The sequence below is a fragment of the Trachypithecus francoisi genome, unplaced genomic scaffold (genome assembly GCF_009764315.1).
Source record: "Trachypithecus francoisi isolate TF-2019V2 unplaced genomic scaffold, Tfra_2.0 Lachesis_group21, whole genome shotgun sequence".
Taxonomy (NCBI): Eukaryota; Metazoa; Chordata; class Mammalia; order Primates; family Cercopithecidae; genus Trachypithecus; species Trachypithecus francoisi.
The window spans coordinates 59,953,667-59,978,442 of record NW_022681467.1 but is presented as its reverse complement, the minus strand read 5'-3'; the positions used below and the strand labels follow the sequence as shown (position 1 = coordinate 59,978,442).

General features: G+C 59.3%; 3 protein-coding genes across 9 annotated transcripts; 2 read left to right on the top strand and 1 right to left on the bottom strand.

The window, feature by feature from the left end:
- The first annotated feature begins 1,859 nt into the window (after positions 1–1,859).
- On the top strand, positions 1,860–2,861 carry NPBWR2 (neuropeptides B and W receptor 2). The gene has a single exon (XM_033185376.1). It carries the CDS (start codon positions 1,860–1,862, stop codon positions 2,859–2,861), a length of 1,002 nt encoding a protein of 333 aa, XP_033041267.1.
- Positions 2,862–7,145: 4,284 nt separating this feature from the next.
- Positions 7,146–24,771, bottom strand: OPRL1 (opioid related nociceptin receptor 1). Of its 7 annotated transcripts, none has more exons than XM_033187050.1 (4): positions 17,425–20,169; positions 13,625–13,924; positions 12,792–13,057; positions 7,146–10,013 (listed from the first exon to the last, which is right to left on the bottom strand). In XM_033187050.1, exons 3-4 carry the CDS (start codon positions 13,022–13,024, stop codon positions 9,014–9,016), a joined length of 1,233 nt encoding a protein of 410 aa, XP_033042941.1. In that variant the 5' UTR covers positions 13,025–13,057; positions 13,625–13,924; positions 17,425–20,169; the 3' UTR covers positions 7,146–9,013. The 7 variants fall into 7 exon arrangements, with proteins under 7 accessions (XP_033042941.1, XP_033042940.1, XP_033042944.1 ...); XM_033187051.1 differs by lacking the exon at positions 17,425–20,169 and having other exon boundaries at positions 7,147–9,537; positions 9,658–10,013; positions 13,625–16,146; XM_033187049.1 differs by lacking the exon at positions 17,425–20,169 and having other exon boundaries at positions 13,625–16,148.
- Positions 19,442–21,080, top strand: LKAAEAR1 (LKAAEAR motif containing 1). The gene is made up of 4 exons (XM_033187068.1): positions 19,442–19,488; positions 20,163–20,573; positions 20,672–20,794; positions 20,884–21,080. The coding sequence occupies exons 2-4, from the start codon at positions 20,172–20,174 to the stop codon at positions 20,941–20,943; spliced, it is 585 nt and encodes a 194-aa protein (XP_033042959.1). The 5' UTR covers positions 19,442–19,488; positions 20,163–20,171; the 3' UTR covers positions 20,944–21,080.
- Positions 24,772–24,776: the final 5 nt, after the last annotated feature.

Here is a 24,776-nt window from a genome sequence, read left to right as displayed (position 1 = left end):
TCAGGGGTTCGAGACCAGCCTGGGCAACATGGTGAAACCCGTCTCTACAAAAAAAAATACAAAAATTAGCCAGGCATGGTGGCACATGCCTGTAGTGCCAGCTACTTGAGAGGCTGAGGTGGGAGGATCACCTGAGCCCAGGGAGGACACAGCTGCAGTAAGCCATGATAGCACCACTGCACCCCAGCCTGGGCGACAGAGCAAGACCCTGTCTCAAAAAAGAAAGAAAGGAAAGAAAACACACAGACCCTCTGACCCAACACGTCTCCGCTGAGGAACGGCCCTGACTGGCGACTGCTCGTGTCAGCTGTGGCACTGCCTGCAAAGCACGTCCAGAAGCCGCCGAGCTGCACACACGGGGGTTGAATAAGGCAGGGTGCGTCCAGCAAGGAAGAAAAGCGGGGAGAAGGGAAGGACTCGAAGACCAACCCAGAGCAGAGCGCGACGCTCACCACCTCTGCAGGACGGCACGAGAGATGCACGTCAGGGTGCGAACGTTTTCTCTGCAGCCTTTCACAGCTTGCCTAGGTTGAGTTCCTCTTTTAGCAAAAGACAAAAAAAGAAGGTGGGTTTCCTGTGGCCAACAAGTTCTGCTTCCACCTGAGGGCATACAGACCTCCCAGACCCCCACACTCAGCCAAGGACATGTAGACACACTCAGATACAACGCAGAGCTCACCCACAGAAACCCCTATGCAGGCAGACACAGGCCCACACACACGTACATGTCCTAACTGGCACACACACACACAGGCACACACCACGTACATGTCCTAACTGGTACACACCATGTACATGCACAGCGTGGGGCACAAGATCCACCAAGACACCCATGTATGCAGATAAAGGTGCCCAAGTCCATAGTGACTTCCGGACAGAGGCACAGACGCCCTCAGTGCCCTCTGCCCGAAGACCTGGGCACACCCAGAGGCCCCTGTATGGAGTGCCTTCCTGACACACAGGCGCACACGTGCCTCAGCCGCCCACTGAGGAGTCTGCCTAGGTAAGTGAGTGCTAAGGAGACCCTGGGACAGCCGACTGCAGGCGCTACTGCAGCTCAGGGGAAGGTGGGGCCTGCCTTCCAGGCTCCACGTCAGCAAGGGGGATCCGCCTCCCTCCCTCACCAGCATCAGCACAGGCACCAGGCTGGGAACCTCACCGCCGGGGCTGAGGCAGCCAGCAGGGCAGGTCCTGAAAGTGCTGAAACCTCAGCAGGAGGTCTGAGTGAGGACCATACCTCCCTCTCCATCCCCGCGACGGCCTGTACTGGCCAAAACCAGGAACACACCATGGCTGCCAACTTCTGGACTTGAAGCACTGCACAGGTCAGTGGAGAGAAGAGTAGCTGCACCGGCAGGGTCTGCAGCATCTCTCGGGAGGGTGGGAGGGAGGGCGCAGACTCCAAGACCCCTGAGGGAGAGACCTTCAGATTCAAGGGAGCCGGGGACGAGCTTGGGAGGTGTGTTTTCAAAGGGACCTCTTGAGTCTACTTAGCCTGTGCATTTGCGGGTTGCTGGGGCAGGGGCAGATCCACGTCTCCTCTTCCCAGGAGGCTGGCCAGCAGCTCTCTCTACGGGAGAAGGGAACTGATCTGCTAAAGTATCACCAGGAAGAGGCAGGAGGAGGCCCCCACACACCCCACCAGGCTCCCTCTGGCCCCATGTCCTTGACCTGGCAAAGTGGCCGCCGTCTCTGCCAGAGAACTTGGAGTGGCCGTGCTCTAACAGACAGCCAGGTCTCAACGTTTCCGGTTGTCTTTCTTTCCTAGAATCCAGCCCAAGGAGGCCCCCAACCAGATACCCAACTCCAAGGCACCTCCCACCTGCCCAGGGCACAAATTGTCAACGGTCCCAGCTACAATGCAGGCTGCTGGGCTCCCAGAGCTCCCTGACAGCAGGGGCTCCTTCTCTCTCCCCACGATGGGTGCCAACATCTCTCAGGACAATGGCACCGGCCACAATGCCACCTTCTCTGAGCCGCTGCCCTTCCTCTATGTGCTCCTGCCCGCCGTGTACTCTGGGATTTGTGCCGTGGGACTGACTGGCAACACGGCCGTCATCCTTGTAATCCTGAGGGCGCCCAAGATGAAGACGGTGACCAATGTTTTCATCCTGAACCTGGCCGTCGCCGATGGGCTCTTCACACTGGTACTGCCTGTCAACATTGCAGAGCACCTGCTGCAGCACTGGCCCTTCGGGGAGCTGCTCTGCAAGCTGGTGCTGGCCATCGACCACTACAATATCTTCTCCAGCATCTACTTCCTAGCCGTGATGAGCGTGGACCGATACCTGGTGGTGCTGGCCACTGTGCGGTCCCACCACATGCCCTGGCGCACCTACCGGGGGGCAAAGGTCGCCAGCTTGTGTGTCTGGCTGGGTGTCACGGTTCTGGTTCTGCCCTTCTTCTCTTTTGCTGGCGTCTACAGCAATGAGCTGCAGGTCCCAAGCTGTGGGCTGAGCTTCCCGCGGCCCGAGCGGGTCTGGTTCAAGGCCAGCCGTGTCTACACGTTGGTCCTGGGCTTCGTGGTACCTGTGTGCACCATCTGTGTGCTCTACACAGACCTGCTGCGCAGGCTGCGGGCCGTGCGGCTCTGCTCTGGCGCCAAGGCTCTAGGCAAGGCCAGGCGGAAGGTGACCATCCTGGTCCTCGTCGTGCTGGCCGTGTGCCTCCTCTGCTGGACGCCCTTCCACCTGGCCTCTGTCGTGGCCCTGACCACAGACCTGCCCCAGACCCCACTGGTCATCAGCATGTCCTACGTCATCACCAGCCTCAGCTACGCCAACTCGTGCCTGAACCCCTTCCTCTACGCCTTTCTAGACGACAACTTCCGGAAAAATTTCCGTACCATGTTCGGGTGCTGAGGGGCCTGAGCACCCACCATCACCCCCGTGCCCGTCCTGTTCATATCCCAGTGCTGTCTTCTCCACACAGTGAGACACAGACCCTCAAACACTGGCCACCAGACCTACAGAGACAGCTGTGGGCATATATCTTCCATGTCTCTGCTTCCTGGACAGCCCCTGGGTGGACAGCAGCAGGGAGCCAGGTCCTGGCAGAAGGCCCCAACACAGCAAGCATCCTGAGTCCACTTACCCACGAGAGACAGACAGATGGACAAGCGCCTCGGAAGGCTCTGGGACTCAGGATCCCTAATGACAGTGGTCGGGAGGGAAGGGACCTGAACTATGGTCTTGACCTGGGCCAGCGCCATGTCGCACAGTCTCTCCCCAAGACAGGGTTGGGAAGTGGCTACTGCGGGCGCCTCAGACAGCAGCAATGCTGTGTGGCTGCAAAGGCCAAGGACACCTGCACCAAATGAGACCATGGAATCCACTCTCATGGGCTGAAACCCCAGTGACATTCCAGCAGGAGGCCCGTCCCCGCCGTGCCCGCATGCCACGGCCTGTGCTCCTCTGTACCCCCCATGCTGTGGCCGATGGTCCTCTCATATTTTGCTAGAGGGTACAGGGCCCTTTTGCCAGGACCTCTGGGCCACCACAGCCTAGGGACCATCCATCACTTGGACAGGCTGGCACCTGGAACTCTTTCTCCCGCGGTGTGGCCAGGGGCTTGTAATCAGCCAGCAGGAGCTGCTGAAACTCTGGTGGGGGCAGGGTGAGGGTGGTAATGAAGTGCAGGCAGCTGTCAGGTGGGAGGGGCCAGGGGCTGGTCCCAGGTGTGCTGTGGCCAGGCCCCGACTCTTGGCCCCATGGCTCTCAGCTGGTTCCATGCCTGGCATTCCAGCCTGGCAGTGAGGTGTGAGTGCCCTGGGTTGGTTTCCGTCCTCATGACCCAGAGCTCTGATCAATCTGTCCAGCGGGCACACAGGACCCACCATTCACCAGCCCACGAGGCATCCCAGGGTGTACGCCCACCTCCACCCATCCACCAAGTACTCCAGCTCTCCAGGCCACGAGGGCCCTACCTGTCGAGCCCCCTCGGCTCAGGCCTGCATCAGTGCCTCTCCTCCATGCTAACCAGCCAAACACGCCAGGGCTGTCTCCATCCACTTATCCTCCCTGACAACATTGTATTAGTTATCTGTTGCTGCATAACAAATTTCTCCAAAACTCAGCAGCTTAAAACAACTTCTACTATTTCACAGCTTCTGTGGTTCAAGAATTAAAGTGGCTTTTTGGGTGGTTCTGGCTCAGGGTCTCTCCTGAGGTTGCAGTCAGGACGTTGGCCAAGGCCTTGGCCCTCAGAAGCCTGGGCAGGGGCTGGGGTATCTCCTTCTGAGAATTCTCCCTCCCGTGGCTACGGGCAGGAGGCCTCTGCTCCTCACCACATGGATGCTTCAGGGGCTGAGTGTCCTCAAAACATGGCACTGGGTCCCCCAGAGCCAGCGACCCAGGGGGGAGCCAAGAGGACGCCTCAACACATTTGAGGCCAAGTGTCCGGAGCCACTTGCCATGCCTTCTACTACATTCTGTGTATTGGAAGCAAGTCACAGGTCCAGCCGACACCTGGGGGCTGTAGACTGTTTTTCTTTTGCTTCAATATTTTTTTTAAATGGAGAAGGGGTCTCACTCTGCTGACCAGGCTGGAGTGCTGTGGTGCGGTCACAGCTCACGGCAGATTCGACTTCCTGAGCTCAGGCAATCCTCCCACATCAGCCTCTGGAGTAGCTGGGACCACATGCGTGTGCCACCACATCAGGCAATTTTTTTTTAAAGACAAGGTCTCACTATGTTGCCCAGGCTGGTCTCAAACTCCTGGGCTCAAGTGATCCTCCTGCCTCAGCCTCCCGAAGTGCTGGGATTACAGGCATAAGCCCAGCCTGTGGACAATTTTTAAGCCACCACCAACACCCACACCGCAGGAAGAACAAGCTGTCCCTGGATTCGTTTCCTGGCTGCGCTGCAGTCACACCTCGCAAAGCAGCAGCCTGTTACTGTGCCCGCGCGCTGTTACTGTGCCCCGGAGCCCCTTGAGGAGACAAGTGAGACTGTTTCCCAGACACCCGCTCCAAGCCCGCTCCAAGCCAGGTGCGAGGCGTAATGAGAGAGTGAACAATGAGGGGCGGGCAGGAGAGGCTCGGGAGTGGGAGTGTGCGCAGGCAGGGCTGAGAGTGAGCCCCACGGGGTGGGGGGAGGGCGGGGGCGCTGACGGAGCGCCAGGACGAGGGCCCCTACAGCCCTCAGGGCCGAGGTCTCCCACCCGGCCCCCAGTTTGCCCTCTGGCCCCAGCGGGCCATCTCTGCTGCAGAGAAAGCGCCAACCAGGATTCCTCCAAAGAACCCAGACCCCTTCTGACCTCGGGCGGCTCCTGTCCCCATCCACAGTCCAGCAATGGGATCCTCAGCTTCTTCTCGGGGACGAGGCAGATCAGGCACAGCCACAGGGTCTGCAGACCACCGCCCAGCCAGGGAGCAGCAGAGGACCCCCGAGGACTGGGGAGGCCCCAGCCAGCCAGGAGGGAGGGGCGGGTGGGCGGACCTCCTGACACCGGGCGGGGTGGGCGCGGGGCAGGGGCCACACTGAGCGGCTCAGCCCGCCACGTCTGCACGCTCTGGGCTCCTGGTCCCAGGGACAGCCCGGCCCCGCCACCCACATTCAGACCCCGCTAGTGACCGCGGTTCCCACCGCCGCGCCCTGGGGCCCGAGGCTCGGCCCGCGTGAGCCCACAGCGCCCCCTGGCGGGAGGGTCCGACGCCGCCGCTGAACCCCGGCCTTACTGCGGTCGGACAGGACCCGGACCCTTCCGGGCGCCCCAGCCGTCCCCACAACCCCACAAAGAGGGTTCTGAGGTCTCCTTTGCACAGGGAAGTTAACTGAGGCTCAGAAAAGCCAGGCGACTTGACCAAGCCCAACAGCAGAGGTGGGTTGGGGGAGCCGGGGGCTGGAGAGGAGACCCAGGGTGCGGTCAGAGGAGGGGTGGGGTGAGCCAGGGAGCTGGTCAGCCTCCAACAGCCCCCAACTCCTCCTACGGCCCCTGGCCCCTGTCTGGCCGGCTCCTTCTGGAAGACACTAGCTGTGGGCTTAGCCCTGGATCCACACCCACCCGAGGACAGGACAGCACCACGTGTGAGCCTCTTCCACCAAGCCCACACCATCTCCCAGGCCCAAGGGCAGGGTAACTACCCCGGTGCAGCCTGTCCCTCCCAAATTGTCCTTGATGCTAAATTTTTGCTTTAATGGCATGTGTTTGTTATGAACTATTTGTGTTCCTCCAAAATTCGTATTTTGAAATCCCACCCGCCAAGCTGATGGTATCAGGAGAAGGGGGCCTTTGGGAGATGACAGGTCATGGCGGTGGAGTCCTCCTGAATGGGATGAGTGCCTTTAGGAAACAGACGCTCTCGAGCTCTCAAACCCATGTCATGATATAGTGAGAAGACGGCCCTCTACGGCCTGGGAGCGGGTCTCTCCCAGAACCTGACTGTGCCGGCACCTCATCTCTGATCTCCAGCCTCCAGAACCGTGAGAAATAAACGTCTGTTGTTTCTATTGCCATTGGATCGACGGTACTTTGCTACAGCAGTCCAGGATAAGACAGTGTCTGTCATTCAAACCTATATAAAACCCTACAGAACTTGCCCATCTGCCCATACCCTAGAGACAAGCCCTTGGCCTGGAGTGTGCCGATGCCCATCCTCCAAGGCTGCTCTGTTTTGCAGGTCAGCCTGGGCTGCACTGGGCCAAACAGGAACCAGGAGGCAGATGTCCATGGCAAGAGTGTGCCCAGCCCAGAGGAGGCTGTCTGCTCATCCTTCACCAAAACTCCCCTCAGATCTGCTCTAGGAAGGGGAAATGAGTAGGAGCAGGGGTTCTTCTGAGATGAAATAGGGGGAAGAAAACCCTGCAGCCTGGGTGGGAGCAGCCTCCTCCCACTGGATCCTCAGGAAACCTCTTTCCAAGGGGCAGGGGAGAGGGGCGGCCATCGGTTATTTAGGGAGAAACTGTGTGTGCTGAAGAAAAGGGAACAGCCCGGCCAACACACCGTTAACTGGCTTCAACTCTCCCCAGGGTTCCAGCCTCCTGGAGGACCCTTCACTGAGGACAGAGCCCAGCCTGTTGAGCAGCACAGGACAAGTGCAAGAACTCAGCCTAAACCCCATAGCCTCCTCCCACTCACGTGCTAATCCCAGAAAAGTCACCCCAAAAGCAAATCCCCAGGTGGCAGGAGCCAGAAACGCCTGTTATGAAGAGTACCCAGCCAGTGAGCAGGTGTTTATTAGGGTCCTTTTTCATTACCCCAGAGACAGACCCAGGGCTGGCTGCGTGCACAGGAAGTAACGCTTGCCACATGCATAAATACGTGAAGATGCACATGATGTCAGCACAGAGTCACAAAACACTTAGCCTTGGCAAGAAAACACTGTAGCTAGGCAGCTCCCATTCTCAGAGACTCCTGCCACAGATGTCACGGAGACAGCATGGGCCTCCCCAGGGACAGTCCCCACGGCCTAGACTCCCCAGAGCTGGAGGAGCAGCCCAGGCTCTGTGGTGAGATGGCCATCACTTACTGTTCTTGGCAGAAGCCTAAGGTTACCTGGCCAAAGTCTTGATGGAAAAAATGAGTTTTTTCAATGTTGCAGGTCTTTTAATAGTTCGTCTGTAGGAAGTGCATTTGCAAAGTCACCAACCTGCAGCTTCCATCTGTAGACCAGGAACGGTGATTCTCTGGTTGACCACAGCAGGGCATCCCCTGAGGTACACAGACCCCCTCCCACCCCCACAGTGTTCTCGCAGCCACCACAGCACTTGCAGTTTGGCTCAAGCAAGCCCTGGCAAGCCCCACCCCTCATGCTGGCTCTGCTGTGAAGCTATCCTCTCGTCAGGCAGCAAGTTCAGGCCCTACGCAGAGCCATCTTGAGGCTTGTAAATGAAGCAGGCGTCATCAGAGCAGGACTCCGCTGTGGTCACCGGCTTCTCCTTCCACACAGCTTCCCCCGCAACACAGCTTCCCCAAAACACTGCACGGCCACTGACCTCCGGCTTCAAGCAAAGGAGAGGCTGTGAGGGGAGCCCTGGGAGGATGTGGAGACCCCCACAGAATCTTCTCCCACCCTGCTCCAAACGGCAGTCAAGACCAGGAAAATGAGGCCTCTACTTTGTGAACAACAGAGCCGCCCATGTGGTCACGCCCATGTGGTCACGCGGCGTCTTCCTCCTGAGACACCTGCCACACACCGAGAAGCAGAGCTCGGTTGACGGTCCACAGCATGACAGCTCCTTGCACTGCTGGAGGGAATGGCCAGGGCCTCCCGTTGGTCTCCTGAAGGGAAATGGAGGTTGGACCCAGAGCCAAGCTGCAGTCAGGGATGAGGCCTGCACCGTGCAGCACACAGGAAACCTTCAGAGGTGCGGCTGGCCCAGGACCAGCTCGAGGTCTGCAGCCAAGGACGGCCAGCCCACCTGGACACTCTCCTGGTGTGGCCCTGGCTGCACAGGTGGAGTCAGAACAGGCAAGTCCTCCTGGTGGCAGCTCCAAGCTCAGGGCAAGTCCCACCCCAAAGAAAAGCTGCCTGTTGGACTTCCCGGGCAGCGCCAAGCCTGTCCAGCTGCCCTGAGGAGACGTCCCAGGGCTGAAGGCAGCTGGAGCCCTGCCATGCAAACAGCACACAGCACGTAGGGTGCACAGGATGACACAGCCGCTGCTCCTCCTCCGGGTGTGCGCCCACCCAGGGTTCTGCCAACACAGCAGCAGAGAGGCCAAGAGTCACGTGAAGCACGGGCAGGGAGGGGCACGGGCTCCAGTCACGGCCATCCGGCAGCACGGCCGGCGCTTCCAGGTAGGTCTTTGTGTCACCTCAGCCCTGCACCAGGAGGGCAGCTTTAGTCTGTCTGGGGCCATGGAGGTAGCCCTAATGCTCTGACCTGTCCCATGATGTCACTAGGTCCTCCTCTGGGACCAAGTGTCCCTGGCCACAGGGAAAAGCCCATCCAAGGTTCTGGATGCTCAGGGCTCAGGGTGTGTCAGCCTAGAGAGCAGTGACCTGTGTGAGCTCCGTGTTGGGCGTAGATGGGCTCTGCGGGCTGACGGGCACCATAGGCAGGTCCACGCCTAGTCACGCCGGCCGCGGCACCGTCTCAGAGGTCTTGCAGGCCAGGGCCACATCTTTGGCGATGCTGCGCACACGGTCAGACACCTGTACCTCCCGGCGCAGGGCGGAGGCACAGCAGAACTTGCGGAAGCAGGCCTTGAAGTTCTCATCCAGGAAGGCATAGAGGATGGGGTTGAGGCAGCTGTTGACGTAGCCCAGGGCTGTGCAGAAGCGTAGAATGGCCACGGCAGTCTCGCTGCCTGGCTGCACTCCCAGCCCTTGGACCAGCACAAAGACCTGGACAGGCGTCCAGCAGCCCACAAACACAGCCACCACCACCAGCACCAGCCGAGTGATGCGTCGCAAGTTCCGGTCCTTCTCCCGGGAGCCTGAGAGCAGGCGGACTCCGCGGAGCCTCCGGATCATGAGGCTGTAGCAGACGGAGATGATGAGCACGGGGATGATGAAGGAGAAGAGGAAGATGCAGACGGCAAACACAGGGCCCCAGTAGTCCTGTGGGGTAGGGATCTCCACCAGGCACTCGATCTCTGCAGGGAGAGAAGTGGGGTCAGAGTGGGCCCAGGAGACGTGGAGGGCAAGTGGGCCCAGAGGAGCCACCCAGGAGCCGTGGAGAGTCTGGTGAGGGGAGGAGGGGACACCCCACTGACCTTCATCCTCGACCTGTGCCGAGCCCATGATGGCCACAGGAACACCAACAACAGAGGCCAGGGCCCAGATGGCCACATTGACAGCCTGGGCTTTGCTGGACGTGCGGACGTCGAGGGCGCGGACGGGGTGGCAGATGGCTACGTAGCGATCCACACTCATGGCCGTCAGGGTGAAGGTGCTGGTGAACATGTTGTAGTAGTCGATGGCAATGACTGTCTTGCACAGGGCATTCCCAAACGGCCAGAAGCCCAGGAGGATGTCTGTGCCCTGGAAGGGCAGTGTCAGCAGGACCAGAGTGTCTGCCAGGGCCAGGTTAAAGATGTAAATATTGGTGGCTGTCTTCATTTTGGTGTGCCTGCAGAGTAGAGGGAGAAGAAAGGCTTCACTTGGCTACGCCGGCTGGACCGGGCAGCAAAGGGCAAGGGGCTCATCTTGGCCACCACAAGCTACACTGGCCCTGAGTCCCTTAACATCAGAGTTCCCATGGGGGCTTGGTAAGTGACAGCTCCTGGACCCAACCTGAGACTCACTGAGTCCGTCTCAGGGGATGGAACCTGGCATCAGATATCTTCACCAGTTCTTCAAGTGACTCTGACATACACAAAAGGATTCCAAGCCTTAAACATGAGTCTACTTTAGAGGGGTCAGGGGATGTAGGGTACCAGAACATACCCCAGACTCTGCACGGGAGCAAAGGGTTAGAGCCCTAAGGGAAAAAGCCTGCTCTCCTTGCTTTTGAGTCCCCTCCGAGACCCTTCACAGACTCAAATGCTGACCCTACAGTTGCCAGAGGTTTCTGAGAGCTCCGGAATCTATAAGAACATACCAAAAGGCTTCCAAGTCCACCCTGCTATCTAGCAACGGAGACAGAAAATGGTGACAGGGACAGGAGGGATGCTAATAAGGTATGATTGTATCCAAGCACCTGAAAAGGTGCCGGAAAGGGCTGGGAAAGTTGTTCGTGGTTAATAAATTTTTGTTAAATAAGTTAATGGCTGTAATATTTGGTGGGGGATTATGGTGGTGGTGGTGGTGATGATGGTGATGATGGTGATGATGGTGATGGTGATAGGATGGTGATGGGGATGAACGTGATGTGATGGTGATGATGATGAACGTGATGGTGGTGGTGGTGATGGTGGTGATAGTGGTGGTGGTGATGATGGTGTCACGTGATGGTGATGACTGTGATGGTGATGGTGGTGGCGGCATTGGCAGTGGCAGCAGCACCCGAGATGACACTATTCTGTGTCAGTTTAGCTGCCTCAAGGAAATAAGGGGCTCAGTTCTGCCTCTTAGAGAGGGATTATGAATAAGCACAAAGAGGCTGCAATTACGAAGAGAAAACAACAACGACAATGATTATGGCAAATACCTGTGCCAAGCTCTTCAGGGGGAATTTATGTCATTGAAGATTTACAAAAATGCTGCTTTGATCCCCACTCTATAGAGGAAGAAACTGAGGCCGAGAGGATCTATGTTGTTTTTTTAAGGCCTTAGAGCTGGTAAAAAGCAGAGCAGGGCTAAGAACGGAGTGTTTCTGACTCCTGGGATGGTCACCCCAGCCCACTGGCTCACAACATGCTGCCTCTTGGGCCATTGTGGCCACAGCAGCCCCTGAGCATCGCTCTGTCTGAGGACCCTGCCGAGCAGCGTGGCCTTCCCTGCCTGCTCTACTCCAAGAAGTGCCTCTGAGAGATCGAATGCCTCAGTGCAGAGGAGAAACACAGCAGAGAAGTGATAACAGCCGGAAAGGTACTCAAGCACAGGGACTGCCCCAGGCCGCCGCACTCCCCAGCCGTGACACGCCAGCCAGCCACGAAGGGACCTGCACATCACAGAGCAACCTTCGTGGAGCCTCCTTTAGGAGTCAGCTCTGGGGAGGGGCAGCTGTTCTTCCCACTCTCTTGTCTGACCATGCATCACCTGCACACACACACACGCACACACACACACGCACACACACATACACGTGGCTACAGGGTCCACCTTGCTCACTTTCCAGATGGGAAAAACAAGGCCCAGAGGGGAACAGCTTTTCTCAGGGACACTAAGAGGACAGGGCTGGGATGGTGGCAGCTTGAACACCCCACTACCCTGTCCTGCCTCTACCTACATAACACCTCTGGTTGGGACCCTTTGGGGTTATAAGGAGGGAACAGTTGCTTTAGAGCCCTGGGCACTGTCTTCAGAACCGCCTTTTTCTGGGTCCAGGCAAATATCCTGGACCAATAAGAAACCTCATTCCAGCTGTCAGTCATCTTCCTGCTAAAGCACCACCCATAACCCCCCACTGCCTGAAGAACACTGCCCCCACACTGTCCCCCACACTGTCCCCGCACTGCCCCCCGCACTGTCCCCGCACTGTCCCCGCACTGCCCCCGCGCTGCCCCCTGCACTGCCCCCGCGCTGCCCCCCGCACTGCTCCCCACACTGCCCCCCGCACTGCCCCCGCACTGCTCCCCACACTGCCCCCCGCACTGCCCCCCACACTGCTCCCCGCACTGCCCCCGCACTGCTCCCCACACTGCTCCCCACACTGCTCCCCACACTGCTCCCCACACTGCCCCCGCACTGCCCCCGCACTGCTCCCCACACTGCCCCCCACACTGCTCCCTCAACCTCAACTATCAGCTGCCCTCTCTTTGGCCCCTACAAATTTTCCCATCTCTGAGCACCAACAGATCATGGGCTCAGCCACACACACCTGCCATAAGCAGGAGCCCCGGAACCTGAGAAGGGGTTTCGGGACTGTCCCAGCACCAGCCCCTGTGCCTCCCTTCACCCATCTGGGGAATGGGCTGAAAAGAGCCTCTCACTGGGCTGCTGTGTGGTCTCATAAGGTCATTCAAGCAGACAGCTGGATACAGAGCCTGGTCCACAGCTCAAACCAGGGGTCAGGGTGGTGACGCCTCTGCCTGGGACAGAGTGGGGTGGGCCAGGGCCAGCCCCCTCCCCTCCCCTCCCTGGGGCCTCAGGACTGACCCTGCCTCCTGGACAGGGTCCAACAAATTGAATGGGGGAAGCAGGAAATCAACACCTGCTCAGGCCCATCCAGAACAGCCTCCGCCTCAGCTTCCCCCTCTGCAGCTGTGTGGGACTCAGCAGACAGGAACCTCGTGGCCCAGCCTACCTGAGGATGACGTACATGACGAGGCAGTTCCCCAGGAGCCCCCCGACACACACGGCCAGGTAGAGCCCCACGATGGTGACCTTGAGCCCGAGGGGCAGGAAGGCGCTGTGACTAGCATTGAGCAGCAGATGCGGAGGCAGCAGACTGTGGTTGGGACTGAGCAGGGACAGGTTGCCCTGAAGGTGGCTGCCGTAGATAACCTCCCAGAACGGGGCGGGGAAGAGAGGCTCCATGCCACTGCCCTGCAAATCCACTCAGTGCAGCACCTGGGACAGAGCACAGACAAGTGGCTGCAGTGCCAGACACACGCCCAGCCGAGGCCTCACAACCCAGCACGTGCAGCCCAGCAGGCACGTGGACCCCCACACTGGGCGGGCACAGACACTGAGGTACACGGGCACACACAGAACATACAGGCACACATGCACATGCAGGGGCACATGGAGACACGAGGACACAAAGACATACATGCACCCGCAAGGACACAGTCTCATTCAGTTTAGAGACTCACATACAGGCTGCCTGGCGGCAGTTACACCCCAGGACACTGTCCACCCGCAGGGACTTAGGAACACACAGCCACTCGTGTGTTCACAGGCACAGGGATGCAGGGACACAAGTCACACACACAGACACACAGAAATGTCCAAACCTGCCCTCATGCACACACAGGCACAAAAGAGACAGACACACCCAGAAACGCCTGGGACCCAGCCTTCCTCCAGGGAGCACAGCTTCCTCCTGCTCCCCCGCCCTGCTTTGCTGCAGTCTGTCCGCAGGACCCCCACCCGACCTCCAGCTCCCACCCGACCTCCAGCGGCTCAGGTCCTTACCTCTGCAGCCTCCTTGGGAGCTGGGACCACCGTGGAGACCCCCACCCTCAGCCAGCTGGCAGTCTGGCACAGGTGCAGAGCAGGGTAGAAGAGGCCCAGCCACCACTCGCCTCAGTACAGGATCTTCTCAGCAGACGCCAGACCAGACGCAGCAGCAGAGTGAGCCCGGCAGCGTGAAGCAGAGGGGAGAAGGAGGAGGAGGAGGCTGCAGCTCCAGAGGGGGAGGGGCTACGCAGGCTGGAGGAGTGGGGGGGCTGCGGAAAGGTGGGTCACCGTGCCCAGGGCTGCGCCGGCCCCACACTGAAAGGGGACAGACACACAGACAGAGATGAACAAGGAGGCTCAGACCCACAGACCCCAGATGGAGACGCACACACAGGCCAGGATACATGCACAGAGATGCCCATGGGTTCACAGACACAGGAGTAGAGACACAGGACAGAGACACACACAAGGACACACAGACTCACACCCAGGGACGGAGTCTCAGGGAGACACGCACGGACATGTTCACAGACTCGGACACACAGACACAGGGCCACGACTCACACAGAGACACAGCCTTGGACAGACTGGCCAGGACCCTGCAGTTGGGCTCCCAGCACCCGGAAATGCCCCCACCTGGCCAGCTCTTGGCAGATCAAAGCTTCATTGTAAACACGCAGGCAAGATGCTGGGGTCCAGGACACGGCACTGGCCCGGCACCTCCTGTGTGCTCCTGGAGCTCAGTCACCCCACTGTACCCGGCCACTGCTAGAGCATGAAGCCTCAGAGGTGTGAGGCCGCCTGTCAGAGTGTCAGAGACAGGGTTGAAATGCCAAGGGCACCTCTGCCACAGCTGGGTCCCAGATCAATGCCTGAGCATCACTCCCGCAGACAGGCCCCTGGCACCCACACAGCTGAACAGTTCCTTTACAGGTGCCTCCTTCTCAGCTCAGGGTCCCGTGCCTGATCCACTGAGATGAAAGGTCACAGGTCAAGGCTGTCTGGGTGACCCCTGAGCTGAATCACCAGCTCCCACCTGGTCGTGGGGTTGTACTTCCTGCATGAGCTTTGAAGGAGAACCAGACCTGTCCCCACACAGCTCAGACCCTGCTCAGAGCACCTTCTCCAAGAGTGGGGACCTGGTTGCTAGGCAACTGGCAGCAGGGTTGCTAGGATACCTGGCAAATCAGGAGAGGATGGAACAGGCAGATGCCCCAGGACCCAGCATCCCTCACTGTCCCCCAGGACTTATCCCTGCATCTTCATGGCAACCAAGACTCAGGGACACGTGTGAAGGCACGGGGCACGTCAACAGAGACACTCAAGGGACACATGGGGACACATGTTCCTGCAAACACACAAACAGATGCCCAGACAGGCATACAGGTGAACACACAGAGACATGGGTACACACTCAGAAATGCAGACACTCACAGGGATGCACAAACACATCAAACACACAGGCCACACGTGCAAGATGACGCCAAGGTACACACAGGCACATGGGTAGACCTAGAGTGTGCGTGGACACCTTCGGGAACAGGCAGACACAGGCCAAGGCCCTCCGACACCCAGAGGACCCACACATGCACAAACAGGCTCTCCAGGCAAAGCTCAAGGATGAGCCCCGTGACCTCAGGAGCCGAGAGGGGGCAGGAATCCAGGCAGGCTTGGACTCCTGCAGTGCCCCACCCCAGCTGGGCTCACTAAGGTCTGAGCAGGAGACCCTAGACCCTCCTACCCCAGCTTCCTGAGCCTGCCTCCCAGCCTGGGACCCAGCCTGGGCACTGCAGGCACTGAGGGTGGGCAGAGCAGATGCCTTGTAAGGGAAGGAGACAAAGAAGCCCCACCTCATGTCCCCGGCCCAGGAACCAGTGTCAGAGGCCAGGGCAGAGTGCGGGACACAGGCACCTCATCCCTGCCACTGCAGACACCTCTCCCTCAGCATGTCTGCCTGCCACCTGGGTCACCCCCAAAACTTCCTCCCTACAGCCAGAGAGGGGGAGGATGAGGGGTTGAGATGGGGAGGAGGAGGAAAGGGAAAGGAGGGGGAGAAAGTATGGAGAGATCAAGAAGGAGGATGGGTAAGGAAGGAGGGAGAAGGGGGAGGAAAACACATTGGGGATAGAAGGAGGACAGGAAGAAAGGAGGGGAGATGAGGTCTGACCTGGCTCCCTGACTCCCACCTCTTTTGACCCCAAGCCTTCTCACCCAGCGATAGCAACCAGCCACCTGCACCCCCACCGAGGCAGCTCCCAGCTCTGCCTTGCCTGGCCTTTCAGGAGTCAATAGAGACCTCAACTCCCTTTGTGGGAGCCGTTCAGTGTCCAGCAGAAGGCCGTGGCCTCCCCAGTCCAGGTGTTCACAATCTTTAATGTGTTCCCTTGAACTTCCTGTGTGTTCTGTGTCATCCTGCCCTGACATGCTCATAACCGTAGAACCCGGGACAGCTCCTCCCTCCCTTGTGCCCGCTGCAAACCACCTGCACAGACCCTGGCACCCTGAACAGCCTAGACCCCCTGCACAAAACCTGCCCCCCACCCACATAGACCCTGGCCCCCTGATACACACCCTGCCCCCTGCATTGACCCTGTGCACCTGCCTGCACACAACCTGCTCCCCCTGCAAAGATCCTGCCCCCTTGCAAAGACCCTGGCCACTCTGCACAGATCTTGGCCACTATGCACAGACCCTGGCCTCCCTGCACACATCCTACCCCTTGCGCAGATCCTGACCACACCTGCAAAGATCTAGTCCCCCCAAACCCTGGCACAGACTGTGCCCCCACCCCACAGAGATGCTATCCCCCTGCATAGATCTTGGTCCCCCTGTACAGATCCTGCTGTCCCTGGACAGGTCCTGTCCCCCCACTCCCTTGAACAGACACTGACTCCCAATGTAGATCCTACCCACTGCACAGATCCTGGCCCCGCTGCAAAGATTCTGCACCCCACACAGATTCTGTCACCTCCTAAAAGTCCTCACTGCAGAGACTCTTGCCCCCATGCAGAGATCCTGGCCTCGATGCATGATCCTGGCTCCCTGTGCAGATCCCGGCCCCTTGCATGGATCCTGCCCCATCCCAGCCAGCTCCAGTCCTACCTCCTCCAAGAAGCCTGCCCCAGGACCCCCAGCCCTCGGAACTTTCCTAACTTGGCCATGATTCAGTAATACGGCTGCCAGGCTAGGCCTGTGAGCTCTGGTCTCGGCAGGCATCCTCTGAGAGCATGGTCAATGGACCCAGCAGAGACCCGCAGGAGACAGGCGCCTGGCCCCTCACAGGCACAGTCCTAGAGGAAAGGACAGGCCTGGTCACCTGGCCAGGGAGTGGCCAGGTGTGACATTGACTATGGTCCCTGGGGTTGGCAGGGGCCCAGCCCCAGACCCAGAAGGGCTCCCACAGAGGAGAGCTGGCGGTGCAGATGAAACGGCCCAGGTTTCTCTAGACCCCCAGTAGAGTCCTGCCCTCCCCCAGTCTGCCAAGGACGGGGCGGTCTCTCCAGAAGGGGGAAGGTGGAATCAGGTCCTATATGGAACATATATGTCACGCAAGAGACAGCAAGAGACACATGTTATACGAGAGAGCAAGACAACCTCAAACACACATGTCCTAAGCAGGCAAAACAATAGGCGAGGATACTAGGGATAGCCCAAGACATGATACAATGGCACATGAACGACAGCACAGAACTTGCGTCCACAAATGACGGTTAAAGCCTGACACAGGCTGCTCTTGGAGCTCCTGGGTATTTGGGCAGGCCTAGGTTCCGGGGTGAGATTCACACCCCCTCACCAGGCAAACACACACACCTCACCTTCATCCAGTGACTCAGAATCAGCAAACGCCAGGCGGCAGCTGGAGCACTGTCCTTCGTCCTCACCACTCCCATCCCCAGGGCAGGCACAGTCTACCCCCTCCTTCCACAGGTTCACCACCCTGGGCTGGCCAAGTACAAGAATCAAAGCAGAGGGTCTGGCAGCCCCACACAGAGCAGCCATCCCCTGGGGAAGCCAGTCACCAGGCCATACATTTGTACTATTAAAAAAGTGAAAGAATTTTAACAATTCTGAGTTTCATCAAAATAAATTACTTTGTCCTTGTGATCTTAACTTTACAAACTTTATATACAATGACAAAAAAATTCAGTTGTAGCTTCTCAATATAATGTTAAACTTTGTAGTCATTAATAAAGCTTACTAATTTGACTTGAAGGTTCATTGTCAGGCCTTGGCAGGAATAAACATGCTTTTAGATCGCAGCATTTCTGTTAGCCCTTGAAAAACACGTGACTCCTGGGGACAGAAACAGATGGGAGGTGTTGGCCTGCTGGGTCCCTCACAGTTCCTGGACCCCAAACACACAGAGAATGCCTCCCTCCCTGAAGAACTGGAAATGTGTGGAGAAACGGCAGGGGTGAGGACTGTGAGCCAGGTAGGTCCTGGGAGAACCTGCTGGGAATTATGGACTAGGGGGTATCAAGGTTTTCCAGTCCTATTAAAACAGAAGAAGGTTACAAGCCCCTTCGTGCAGAACAGAAGAACATTCCCTTACTCCCTGCATTAACTCCCCTACAAACACCAAGAGCCAGAAAGTGCCCCACCCATGTTCCCCTGGCCCGGGCCCAGGGAAGCTGAGAGGATGGCCCAGGTCCCTGTCTCAAAGGACTCACCCCTATGGGAGGACAAAGGCTGCCGGGAGGAAACAGCTGCTGGGTGAGCATCCCTACGCAGTCACTGCTGCTTCCAGAAAACAAGGACCTTCCTCAAGCCAGGCTGGTGCTGCAGCCCAGGCAGGACCCCAAAGGCACCTGCAGGAGGGGAGGGAACAGCACCAGGAAGCAGTAAAAGCTTGAGGGCTGGAAGGATGGGCCTAGCCATAGGATGGGGTGCCGGCTCTGGGACAAAGGGCTGAATGTCAAAGTTTACCCTCTTACTGAGAGGTCAGGGCAGTCTCCCAAAAACAATGGGAACACCCAACAGCCTCCTGCCAAAAGGCCAGAACCTCAGCTAAGACCCTGCTTCTCAGCTAGGACAGCCCTACTCCCAGACTCCCAGGTTCCAAACTCCCAGCAAGGTGCCCCAGCGGCAGGTCTATGAATGTAGAGAGTACAGACATCTCATGGAAGTAATAGATACGTAACAGACTGGGCTTTATGCACTAATCTTTGCCTAGTTTAAACTGTTGAATAAGCATGTGAAATTAGTAAATTCTAGAACACACTTATGAAGAAATTATAAAATGATTAGTTAATTGAGAATTAGTTACAAAATAAAGGAATGCACAAATAGATTTCCAAAATCTAGTACCTAGGACCCAAGATCCCAAGACACAGGGTTCAGCAAAACCCAGCTCTGGTCCTGGGGAACACGTGGACCCCTGAGACCCCAAACTTGCCCTAGAAGAGGTGAGGGGTCCTGAGTTCTGCCCCATTATCCCTTTCTGTGAACACCAATGGCTGGGGCCAGGGCCCCCTGGCCATCAGAAAGGAATGGGCCTGAACCACAAAGGTCTCCTCATAGCTGAGGGCCCCACCCACAAAACTAACCCCAAAGACCCCTCAAACCAGGAACCTGGGCCCACAACCCCTTGGATGGCGAGTCTGCCGCCGCCTGGAAAGGACGCTCACCCAAGCTGGAGAAGCCGGCTCTATGCCTCTATGCCCCGATGGCCCCTATGAGGGGCGCGTCCACGCCCAGGCTCTAACCCAGGGCCCTCCGGAGGGGACCCCGCCCCCTGCCACGACCCCTCCCACCTGGTCGAGGGAGGGACAGGACTCCGGTTGCTGGGCAACCGCGTCAAAAAGCCCCAGAGAGTCTGGGCTACGCGGAGGTTCTACCGACCAGAGAAGGCAGCAAGTAGGTGGTGTGGGGACCAAGAGGTGGGGACTAGGCGTCGGCTGCTGGAGCTAAGGAGGGGCGGGGGCGTTAGCGGCCGCTGGGGCTGGTAGTGGCTCTGCCTCTGGCACAGCGAGCCCGGCCCTGGCTGGACAAGGTGGCAGATGTAGGCTGGGGCCAGGAAGCAAGGAGCCGGCTGGACTTTTGGACTCTCCCTCCTCTGTCACCTGCCCCCTAGGCCCTGCTCCCCACAACCATCTAGGCCCCGAAGGGGAAGAGCCAACTGTCTGGTGGGAGACCCTGTCAGGGACCGCAGACATAGGGGCACAACGAAGGTCCCCCAGGCGTCACCTAGAGGTCTCCATGTGGCGTCCACCCTGGCAGGGCCTGAGATCAACTCGGGGGGGTCTCAGCAGTTTCTCAATTCAAACAGAACAGTCCATAGGGTAGGAAAGATATTTCCTACAACTGAGTTGATCAGAAAGTTCTAGTAGACTGCAGGACTGAGCAGGATCAGCCGATGGCAGAGCTGCTGGGGACGTGCGCTCGGGAGAGGGAGAGCGCCTGGGCAAAGCTCAGAGGCTGGGGGTGCGGGACTCAAAACCCACTGCGGAGAGCCCAGCGGGCGGGAGCTGGGGCGCACGGTGGGGCCCTGCCGAGGGCGGGAAGGGCCCGGTGCCAGCCCCGGCTCCGACGGGACGCCCTCTTCCCTCCGCAGGGCGGGAGGATGCCGCCGCCAGCGAAGGAGGGCCGGCGCAAGGAACCGCGGGAGCGAAGCGGCAAGAGCGCGCCAGGCGCGGCGCGGGGTGAGGGGCGCGCCAAGTGGGCGCCCGCGACAGAGCCCCCCAAGCCGGGCTGGGCGCTGACGCCGCAGGAGCTAGCGGCCATGCTCCCTGCGCAGCGTCACCGCCATCTGCTCTTCGGCGACCTGCTGGAGGACGTGGGCGCGGCGGCCTCCACCTTCCCGTGCGGGTCGGTGGAGCCGGGGTACCGCATGCCCGACCCGCGCACGTGGACGCAGTCGCTCGAGCTGCCCGCCGAGCGCCAGAACCGGCTCCTCGGCGTACTCAAGGCGGCGGAGGCCCGCGGGCGAGTCCGCGCCCTGCGGCTGCGCTACACCCGCATGCGGGTGAGGTGGGGGGCAGGAGTGAGGAGGGGGCGCCCCCGCGAGCGTGGAGCCGGGCGGGGCGGGGCGCAGGGCGCGCTCAGCGACCCCGGGCCTGGCAGGCCGAGGAGATCGCGCTGCTCATCCAGCGGCAGAAGTCCGCGCGCGCCGCCATCCGGCTGGAGCTGTTCCTGCCGCCGCAGCTGAAGCCCACGCGGATCCCGGACCCCCTGGACCGCCAAGAGGTGCCGACAAGCCCCGGTAGGGGCGGGAACGGGGGAGCGGGCCCCGCCCGCCTCCGCACACGCCGGGCCCCAGCCTCTCTCCCCGGCAGCGGAGGCGCGTGGAGACCATCCTGGAGGAGAACGTGGATGGCAGCATCTTCCCGCGGTGACGGCGACCCAGAGTGTGCGACGCGCCCCAACCTCCCACATAAAGTTACAATTCTCCGAAGGCTCTCTGGTCTTTCTGCTGCCGCTCCCCAGGACCCCCGAGGGAAGCGGGGAGTATGGACGCTGCCTCTCCCATGCACCTCACAGACATCAGGGTACAGAGAGTGGGGCCTCTCCCAAAAAAGTGGGGAGATGCAAGTGGGTGAGTGTGAAAGTAACAGGCCAGGGGCACGCCCACCCCTAATCCCGACCTGCCCCCACTGGCAACGAGGCGTTCTGTGGGTTAATGGGAGGCCCCCAGTCTTGGGGAGGATGGAGAACGAGCCTGTTTCAGCAAGTCACACCCCCAGAAGTAAAGGTCCCGAATGCAGGTCATCCCACCAGGGGACCAGGGGGAGGGCTGTGCTGTGGGCAGCGGAAGTGACCTAAGCTGGCCTTTGAAGAGGCACCAGCTGTGCCCAGAGGACCAAGAGACTGGGAAAGGGGAACCCCTGATGCCCCCAGACAAAAAACCCACCCTGTGGCCTTCCTTTCCATCCTGAATAGCCTCCTGTGACCCCTTAATGCCCCACGCCAGACACCCCCCCCCCACACACACACCCACATCCCCCACACACACACACACCCACCCCCCCACACACACCCACATCCCCCCCCCACACACACCCCCCCCACACACACCACACCCACCCCCCCCACACACACCCACCCCCCCCACACACACACACCCCCCCCCACACACACACACCCACATCCCCCACACACACACCCACATCCCCCACACACACACCCACATCCCCCACACACACCACCCACCCCCCCACACACACACACCACCCCCCCCCACACACACCACACACCCACCCCCACACACACACACACACCCCCCCCCCACACACACACCCACCCCACACACACACACCCACCCCCACACACACACACACACACCCCCCCCCACACACACACGGAGTAGGAAAGGAAACCACCCCCGTCGCATTCTGACAAACAGGCCCACGACCTACAAAATCCCTGAACTCTGAAAGCCCCGAGGTTTCTGGGCAGACCTTACTTTTCTTTTTTTGTGTGTGTGTGACGGAGTCTCGCTCTGTCGCCCAGGCTGTAGTGCGGTGGCCGGATCTCAGCTCACTGCAAGCTCCGCCTCCCGGGTTTAAGCCATTCTCCTGCCTCAGCCTCCCAAGTAGCTGGGACTACAGGCGCCCGCCACCTCACCCTGCTAGTTTTTTTTGTATTTTTTTTTAGTAGAGACGGGGTTTCACTGTGTTCACCAGGATGGTCTCGATCTCCTGACCTCGTGATCCGCCCGTCTCGGCCTCCCAAAGTGCTGGGATTACAGGCTTGAGCCACCACACCCGGCCTAGACCTTACTTTTCTCCCTGACATGAGCTCTTTGCAGAACCTGGGGCTTCCCTAGGCCCAGCTTCCTTTTCCTCCTTCCCAGCCCCCTGCCCAGCAGGCTGCACAGAAGCGGGAACTACAGGAACTCAGACAAACCCCTCCTCCTGGCAGGGGGCTCCAGCTGACTGCCTGAAGCCTGGGAGCAGATCTGGAAGGAGGGGCAGAGGTCAGAACTGGGGTCCAGAAGGGTTCCAGTTCAATGGCAGCCAGTGTCTCTCCCCAACCGCGGCCAGGGGGTGGAGCCCTGCGCACTTGCCCCTCAGCCAGCCCTTCTCCCCAAGCACCGGGCACTTTACTCTTTCTGGGCTGTTGCTGCCCTCGGCCTTGACCCAAGCCCAGACTGTATACACAGCTCAGAAGTCAGCTGACAAGGGGGGTACAGAGAGATGGCAGGAGGGGTTTCAGGAAGGGAAGGATAGGAAGGAGGCCAGGGAGAAGGGGCTCGAGCAGGGGCAGACAGACAAGGAAGGGAGGCAGTCTCTGTCCAGGAGTGGCAGTCACTCACACCCTGATGTACTTGTGACATGTGATGACAGCTAGCCTCTGGCCAAACTCCCTGCAGCCTGGACCTCAGGATTCTGTGTCTTAGGGATTGACTGAGTACCTAGAATGAGTTCATCTACTGGGAGAATCACGTATTATTTCATCATTTCTCTGAGACTCCATTTCATCTTGAAGAAGGGTCTTGGTGCCCCACAGCAGCAAGTGCTCTGAAGGGGATGGGTCACTCTGCATCAGACAGGCAAGAGGGAAGAGGGGCAGAGACAGGCCCAGCACCCAGAGAAGGCCAGCAAGACAGTGACCTCAGTGATTGCACCAGGGTCAGGCCGGCACTCAAGCCCTTTGATCCCCATGGAAAGCGGGGGCTCGATGTGCAAAGGAGGCTGGGGAATGGGGCCCAGGACGTTTCTGCATGGCCTGGAGGGATGCCTGCCTGTAGAAAGCTCTGTGGGAAAGAAGGCATGTGGTCCAAAGCCCAATATATTGAGGGCTGTGAGGGGGCAGAGGGTCCTGGGTTCAAATCCCACCTCCACCATCAACTGCCCAGCTCACCTGGCTCCACCCATGGACTTCAGGGATGCTCTGTGCCGGGGGGCAGAAGCCAGGGGAGTGCAGAGCAGGCCCAAGGGGCCAGAGGAGATGGGGGAATGATTGGGGGGTTGTAGAGTGACCCGAGGGGGCAGGGAGGGCACTGACCTTCACCCACTGCCAGCTGCCCACACCTGCATTTTCCCACAGCGGAGACAACAGGCCAGTTCAGCGGGGTCAGCTGGTTGTGCGTGGCCTGGACCAGGTGCTGGCCCATCTTCATTGAGCTTCCCTGACCTCACCTGTGCCCACCTCTCAGGAGTGTTATTTGGGCTGAATAAGAAGCAGCCTGCCTCTTGTCTCTATGGACTTCCTGGCCCCTGCCTTTGCTTGCCTGGCCTGACAACATGGCAGTCACAGGGTTCTGCAATCAAGTCAGCCAGGCCTCTGGGTACAGCTTCGAGAGGCAGTCTGTCCTCCAGGGCCCTCTGACCTCTGACCTCCCCCTTCAGGCCCTCGCCCCCTCAGCAGCACAACACCCTCCCCTCCTCAGCCCTCCCGCCCCTCACTCAGGCCTTCCCTGCCTGCTCCCCACAACTCACTCTACGCACCTAGCATCAGATCCAGGCCCATCTATGTTGCTGGCTTCCGGTCCCACTGCCTGGCCCACAGGGGCACCAAGGTACTGATACTTGTCCACTGAATGAGGAACACAAGTAAAATCTCCCTTTCCACCCCTCAGAGTTCTGTGAAGGTGTAAGGTGTGCACCTGACCTGTGCAATTGGAAGGCATTTGATGAACAGGACCCTGACACGGGGAGCTCTCCGGGTCGAGTGCTTGTGCTGAGTAGGACAGGAGCTGCACACAGCTGGGCCCGGGGAGGGGCGGGGGGCACAGATGCTCTGCAGACACTTCCGGAGCAGGGTCAGGGCCACCCTGACACTAGGCCAAAGCATGCTGCGATAAGAAGCCTGACCCACGTCTGCACCGAGTCATAAAGGATGAGAAGAGTCGGCCAAAGGGACAGGGCATTCGTGGCAAAGGGGAGAGGGTGGCTTTAAGCTGTAGGACATCTTGGGACACACGGGTCAGCAGGGACTCTGCCAGGCCCCGCAGGAGACATTCGGCATGACTCCGGATGCACGAACCCACACCCCCAGTTCTCCCCAGCCCCGCAGCACAGGAATCTCCCCCTTCCTTGGGAACCCCCCACAGCGCGACAGGCTCTTAACCCAGTTTTACAGACGAAGCTCACGGAGGCGAGGGGTGGGCCGGGCTGGTGCCCGCCGATCGGTCCTTTCCAGCAGCCTCCTCTTTCCCAAGCAGGGCAAGCAGCATATGGGGCCCCGCTCTCCTGCCTCCACACTGGAGTGTCGTGGAAGTCCCACA

What these genes read in the sequence shown, in the direction of transcription:
- OPRL1 (XM_033187050.1), bottom strand. Translation starts at nt 13,024, where the DNA reads ATGGAGCCTCTCTTCCCCGCCCCGTTCTGGGAGGTTATCTACGGCAGC. An exon ending in GTCATGTACGTCATCCTCAG is followed by an intron (nt 10,014 to 12,791) that starts GTAGGCTGGGCC and finishes TCTACTCTGCAG; the next exon opens with GCACACCAAAATGAAGACAG.
- NPBWR2 (XM_033185376.1), top strand. Translation starts at nt 1,860, where the DNA reads ATGCAGGCTGCTGGGCTCCCAGAGCTCCCTGACAGCAGGGGCTCCTTC.
- LKAAEAR1 (XM_033187068.1), top strand. Translation starts at nt 20,172, where the DNA reads ATGCCGCCGCCAGCGAAGGAGGGCCGGCGCAAGGAACCGCGGGAGCGA. An exon ending in TGCGCTACACCCGCATGCGG is followed by an intron (nt 20,574 to 20,671) that starts GTGAGGTGGGGG and finishes CGGGCCTGGCAG; the next exon opens with GCCGAGGAGATCGCGCTGCT. An exon ending in ACCCCCTGGACCGCCAAGAG is followed by an intron (nt 20,795 to 20,883) that starts GTGCCGACAAGC and finishes TCTCCCCGGCAG; the next exon opens with CGGAGGCGCGTGGAGACCAT.